Below are 7,036 nucleotides of genomic sequence, written 5' to 3' on the forward strand. Positions count from 1 at the left end.
GCCTTGGACAATAAGTATGTGACTTGTGGAGCATTAAGACGCGGCTACTATGAATGAGCAGAGGGCATGCGCAGGTTCCGGGAACAAGTTGACTCTTGTCAAGGTGGTGAGCTCGGAGATGGCATTGTAATACTCAGAGTATGAAGATTGATATGGATCAATCTGTAATGGGCTGCCCCCATAAGTAAAGGTGGATAGCTACCCGAACTCTTGAGACTAAGAGTGAGAGACTCATGGAGAAGTAAGGCGTGGTTCCTAAGGTGGAACAGAGGGCAGACGCAACTCCTGGATGAGTAGACTCTTGGAAGAGTGGTGAGCTCGTGATCACATTAAAATACTCAATGACTGTCGCACTTGGGAATATCAGTTTGAGGGGGTGTTGTAAGCCTTGATGTAAGGCTTGATAAATCATTCCGGGCCAAGCATGGTTGATATGCTTGAAGGGGAATGTTGTTCCAGAGACAAACGTTAAACACTCTTCAGATGAGATGTGACAAACCATCTGGTTGAAGTGATCCTTTGGAGTGAGCAAAGGGGTGCTTAGTTGACTCTGGTGATTGAAAGGTTTGGCGAGTACCTGTAAACTTAGCCGCAGATGCTCTCGGAATGGTAAGCTTGGAAGAGCTGCAGGATGCAAGATTGTGCTGAAGAAGCAAGAGGACAATTGCCCATATAAATGTCAAAGGGGGTGATTGTTAGGTTTGTTAGGTGTGTTGCCATTTAATGTGCCTAACATTACCATTGACCAACAGCCTTTGTTGAAGAAGATGGCAGCCACCATTGACTGCAGCTGCAGCTGCTGGAAAATGAAGAAGAGAAGCCACCATTCCTGCTATAAATAGGCACTAAGTGTAGAGAGCTAAATGAGAGAGAGTTGAGAGAAAGAAAGATGTGAGAAATGTAGGAGAGAGTGGGCTGCCAAGGCAGCCAGCAGTAGCTGCCATTGCAGCACTGAGAAGAGAGAAATAGAGTGAGGTTGAGAGTTGATAAAGAGGGAATAATTCCTCCTCCTCTATTGTTGTAAATCTTGTTCTCTCCCTATATAATCAAATGGCTTCTCCCGTGGATGTAGGCGGTTTGCCGAACCACGTTAAATATTGTGTCAGTGTGCTTGCCCTCCCGAGAGCAAAGATCAGTACATCACCGGTCGGAATTCCCTACAAGGTAGTGGCTATAGGGAAGGGCACTTCTTAAATGGCTAGTGATTCAGGATCCAAGGGTGAGTGGGGGTGATGATCTTGTTTGATTTAAAAAGGAAGAAAAAGATAGAATTCAGCAATGATTCTTGAGAACATTCAATTTTCAGGGTCCACCATTGTCTAAGTTGTACTAGAATTGTTCTTGCTGTTTTCTTTCTTGTGTGATTTGAAGAGTTGAATACAGCCAATGGAAACTCCATCACTCCATGAGAAATAATTCTGTTAAGAACACAGAAACAATTCTTGGGCTAAATTCTATTTCACTCCTCTACACAGAACAAAGTAGAACCAAACGCTTAGCTGCAAACCCTGGTGGTTTTAACAAATTGTGTTACCTATCGAAGCTACTTCTAAAGAAATAGCAACTCTTGAAAGGGGCTAAGCGGCCACCATAGTTTGGTGGTGATAATACCGTTACTGGTTTTGGCTCTTGCGCCAAGTCTATACCTAGCAAGGTAAGTTTGGTTTACAGTCTGGACTTTCTCCCTTTGTTCATATAGAAATGGATGCTGAGCAATATCCTACAATGTGTTCATTTAGTTGCGAAGTGGCTAGGAAAACGATGTCCAAGTTTGATTTTATATTCAAGATTTTCACAGAAAACAAGTGGATGCCACCTTGTCCATGTTTCTATTATCTGTTGCTGATTAAGAACGTTTCCTGTTCAGAATAAGAAAAGATAACAACAACAATGCGAAACCTCCACGGAACATTTATCAATACCCTGTATCTTAAGAGGGTATTTGAGTGTGTTTGGAGGTTGTTTTCAAGGTATTTTGTTTTTACAAATGTATTAAAATAATATATATATATATATATATATATATATATATATTTTTTTTTTTTTTGAAAAACGCAGTTTGTAACGGAATCCAAATCAGCCTAATCTATACAGATTACATTACAGACAAACAACAAAGAGTTTGAATGAGACAAGCACAGAATGACTTGTAATTAGTCAGAAAGGACTTTTCGCTTGCCCCAAACGACTAGCTTCTGCTTATCAACATTTCTGATCACTTGCTGCCGAACCCAACAATTGCAGTGCAAACATAATGGATTTGCCACAGCTTTTAGTATTTCGTCTGGCTTTTGGTTACAACCATTTGTTATCAATCAATGGCACCTGTGTTTTCATCTGCAAAACTGTTAAAGAACTTTCAGATTTACATTTGTCTTGCTGGGATGATTATCATTAAAAAAAAAAAAAAAAACCGATGATTTCTTTCATGCACCAGAAAAGCTTTCTTTCTTGCTGACCTTCCTAAATGCCTTCATTTAATACTTAATACTTGCATAGACATTCAAGAAGCGTCGAAAACGCATAACACCACTGGCACAATATTTATATATAGAACACCTACACTGCTCAGGGAAGACATGCTTGAGCTTATCGCGAGGCAAATTCCACCCCGGTACATTTTTACATAAAACTGAATCAAAACCATTGTGAGTGATCACTCAATCTTTATTCCACCAATATCTAGATGTTCCAGCTTCTCGGGCCTTCTATAATTCTTCAACAGGAGTGAGCACACAACAACACTGACGGAAGAGGCTGCCATTGCAGCTCCGGCAATCCAGGGTGGTAAACGAAATCCAGTGCCCGGAAAAAGGACCCCACCAGCTATTGGGATGCCCAGGAGGTTATATCCCAAAGCCCAAATGTAGTTCAAGCGAATTCGGGAAAAGGTTTTCCGGGAGAGGTCTATGGCAGTGATTACATCCTCAAGGTTGCTCTTCATTAGAACAATGTCAGCCGCCTCTATAGCAATATCTGTGCCTGCACCAATTGCCATACCAACATCTGCTGCAACGAGTGCTGGTGAATCATTTATACCATCACCTACCATTGCCACTATATAGCCTGCAGCCTGTGAAAGAAAGAAATTAAAGCCCAGAAACAATCTTCACAGCTAATAAATTCTAGGAGGAAAGGAAAAGTAAAGCTTCGGATAAGTACCTGCAATTCCTTCACTTTCTCTGCTTTCTGCTCAGGCTTGGCTTCTGCGATAACAGTTTCAATCCCGACTTCCTTGGCAATCGAATTAGCAGTTCCCGGATTATCACCTGTGACCATGATGCTCCTAACTTTCATGGACTTGAGAATGGAAATGACTTCGCGAGCACCTGGTTTCAATGGATCTGATATGGCTAGAACTCCAGTCATTTCCCTATCAATAGATACTAAAATCCCAGTTTGAGCCATCCCTTCAGTTTCTGCAAGCATTTCTTCTGCATCAATTGAAATGGGGATGTTGTGTTCCAACATCAAGCTTTTATTTCCCACTATCACTTCCTTTTTTCTGACAATAGCCGTCACCCCGTGGCCTGTAATTGACTGAAAATCTTGTGCTTCTGGCCACATAGGGTTCTCTTCATCTTCTCTGAATTTCTTGGCATACTCTACAATGGCCTTGGCCAATGGGTGCTCACTGTTTACCTGATGTGGATTCAGAGACACCAACTTCATCAATGTCCATCACACAATAAGCAGATAGTTGATCTTAAATTCTCTAAACTTCAGTAGTCACTAGAATGACAAGAGCTAGATTGTATTTTTAAGCAGACAATCTTAACAGTGAGTTAATAAAGAGAAAGCTTACCTCAGCAGCAGCTATGAGTTCGTAAAAATCTCGCAGCACCATATTTTTCAAGAGTCTTGTGTTAACAACCACAGGCTTTCCCATCGTCAGAGTTCCTGTCTTGTCAAAGACAAAGCAATTCACCTGCAAAATCATTTATCAGCGAAGGAGTTACTGAGAGGCTCATGCCTCATTTACAGTATTTCTCAGATCTGGAAAAAAAAGTTTAATAACTCGAACATATTTGGATTTCAATCAGGTTGGGAGATATGGTCACGAAGCAATATGTGAATCCTTCAAGACAATGCCTATAAAATTATCAGGTTTGGTTTATAGAAAATTGAAATTTCTTGCTAACCTTATGTGCGCTTTCTAATGCTTGGCCACCTTTGATTAGAATGCCCTGAGATGCACCAACTCCAGTACCAACCATGACAGCAGTTGGAGTTGCTAATCCGAGAGCACAAGGGCAGGCTATGACCATAACAGAGATGCCGAATTGGAGAGCAAGCTGAAAACTATCCATGGACTTCGGTATCCAAGAGTCTGGATATCCATGGAACTTTCCAGCTAAAAACCACGCAAGCCAGGTTGAAATGGAAAGAATAATAACCTGCAAACATTCACAAGTAATTAACAAATATAATGCTTATGCAGAAAGCTGGTGGCATGAATTTAATGACGAATTTGAACGTTGTATTTTGTTCTTACAAGAGGCACAAAGTATTTGGAGATACGATCAGCAAACTTCTGTACAGGAGCTTTAGCCATCTGAGCTGACTCAACAAGTCGAACAATCTGTGAAAGAGCACTCTCCGATCCCACCCTCGTTGCCTTAATATGCAACACCCCATTCTCATTCACAGTCCCACCAATCACCGTGTCACCTTCCCTCTTTGCCACTGGCCTTGCTTCTCCTGTTATCATGCTCTCATTCACATGGCTCTGTCCCCATATAACAAAACCATCTGAAGCTGCTTTTGCACCAGGAATGATCTTAATCACATCATTCCTTTGTATCAACCGACTATCAATTTCTTCTTCGCTGATCACATTTCCTTCATCATCTAAAGTCAACAATATTGCGGTGTCAGGTGTCAAGTTCATAAGCTTGGCAATGGCGTCAGATGTCTTTCCCTTAGCCAGAACCTCAAGATACTTCCCAAGAAGAATGAATGAGATAAGCATTGAGCTAGTCTCAAAGAAATCTGTAGACTCAAAATCTGTAGAGGAAGCAGCTCTCAACACCGAATAGACTGAATAAAAGTAGGCTGCATTTGTTCCTAAGGCGATCAACACATCCATGTTAGCAGAACCATGCCTCAATGCTTTATAGGAACCTGTATAGAATCTCCGGCCTACAATGAACTGCACTGGAGTAGATAGAACCCACCTCAAGATTGCTCCTATAGATATCATATTGACTAATTTGGTGTCTAGAGCATGCTTAATTCCAGGGATATACATAAAAATCATGGCTATTAAGAACACTGGAACTGTGAAAACCAAACTCCACTGGAAGGACCGGTAGTATTGCTTAATTTCCTCTTTTCTATGGCTTTCTCTTCCTCCTCCTTCAGGAAATATCATTGCCTTGAATCGCCCTGTCCCCGTTGATTCAATCACTTTGATAAAATTTCTAGGACCAGTTACATCTGGTTTGTAAGAAAGGGAGATTTTGTTCACTTCACAATCTATGTCTATACTTCGAACACCGGGGAGTGCCTGAAGAGAATTTTCAATCATTCTCATCGAATTATGTGTTCTTACACCATCAACTTTAAGCCCTATCTTGCCCATGTCTTCACCAGTGCTAAGAAGTACAGCTTCAAATCCTGTGTCATTTATCGCTTCTAAGATCTGATTGCAGCTCAGGATCTTAGGATCATAATGAACTTCTGCTTCTTCGGTTGCTAAGGCTACTTGAGCTTTTTGCACACCTGGAATTGCTTGCAAAGCTTGTTCAACAGTAGAGGAGCAAGAAGTGCAAGTCATTCCATTAATACGAATTCGGCAAACTTGAGTGGATTTATCACTGGTTTCTTCTTGAATCAATGTGGCCTCAAATCCAGCATCTTCAATGGTCTCACGAATGGTTTCTTCCTGTCATTATCAGATTACTCAAGACAGGTAGGGAGTGCTTTACTGCTATAAACTATCAGTTGGGGCAACTTGACATAGCAGTGCAGGTTAGTGAAATGCGACGTCAGATTGTTGAAACGTAGAAGGAACGCTAGACATGTTTATATTCCATTTATAGCTAGCTAGTTAATAAGGTATGCTTGTAAATATGCTAATTGCATGATACAACTACTATCTTGAAAGAAGAAGGTGGCATATTGCCACTAAATAGTGTAACATGCAATATGGAAAGTTGTTGATATCAAATTTGAGGCCACCCCTGGAATTGAAGAGCTTTCCAAACCAAGTAGTCTGTGTTTCATTTCCACTATCAAATGACCCAAAATTTGTTCGATTTTGTTATTGTTTACAAATCTGAAGGTTGGGATATGGGATTCAGACATTTTAATATGACATGGCCTCAACCTTAAATAAATTTGTCTTCTAATTCACATAATTAAGCAAGAACTCATCACAGATGGTATTAACTAGGAAAAAACTAGTTGCAGAATACTATAAGATTCTAAAGAAGCACTAATTATAAAAGTCCCTTATGCCTTTCACTTTCCTTAATCTAAAAATTAGAAAAAGAATTTCAATTGCTTTTACTTCACGCATGCAACAACAAAAGAATATTTTTTTTTAAAAAAAAACCACAGATAATTAAAGATAAGAACCAAAACAAATTATAAAGGATAACTTACACTAACAAAACTGGGGTAGAACAGAACTTGAGCCTTATCATTCAAGACATCAACAACAGCCTCTCGAATTCCAGGAAGCCTTTTGACAGCCTTCTCAACAGATCCAGCACAAGCAGCGCAAGTCATTCCCAGAACACAAAACACTGCCTTTGCCTCTGATCCTTCCACGTTCGTTTCTTGACCCGAAACCCCTTTCGGGTACTTGGGCATCGAAGGATACCTTGGCCTTGGCGATAAATCCCCATAACTCTCTTTGCGTATGCAAGCTAGTGCCAATAACTTCGTTGCCATCAAACAAAGTGTAATGCTTTTGTCGGAGTACGTTCTCCTTCAACTCCTGCACGAGAAGTTATAAATATATAGGTGATTTTTTATTTTTTTTATTCTAGGTGCTTGTATGATATTCAGGTAAAATATTTTTTTTTCA

The 7,036-nt window shown here is 40.4% G+C and overlaps 1 protein-coding gene across 1 annotated transcript; it reads right to left on the reverse strand.

Moving 5' to 3' along the window:
* Positions 1-2,402: 2,402 nt before the first annotated feature.
* LOC118033677 (probable copper-transporting ATPase HMA5) lies at positions 2,403-7,036 on the reverse strand. The gene is made up of 6 exons (XM_035038756.2): positions 6,610-7,036; positions 4,496-5,887; positions 4,143-4,397; positions 3,806-3,928; positions 3,163-3,642; positions 2,403-3,073 (listed from the first exon to the last, which is right to left on the reverse strand). Exons 1-6 carry the CDS (start codon positions 6,898-6,900, stop codon positions 2,657-2,659), a joined length of 2,958 nt encoding a protein of 985 aa, XP_034894647.1. The 5' UTR covers positions 6,901-7,036; the 3' UTR covers positions 2,403-2,656.

The sequence above is a fragment of the Populus alba genome, chromosome 1 (assembly GCF_005239225.2).
Source record: "Populus alba chromosome 1, ASM523922v2, whole genome shotgun sequence".
NCBI lineage: Eukaryota > Viridiplantae > Streptophyta > Magnoliopsida > Malpighiales > Salicaceae > Populus > Populus alba.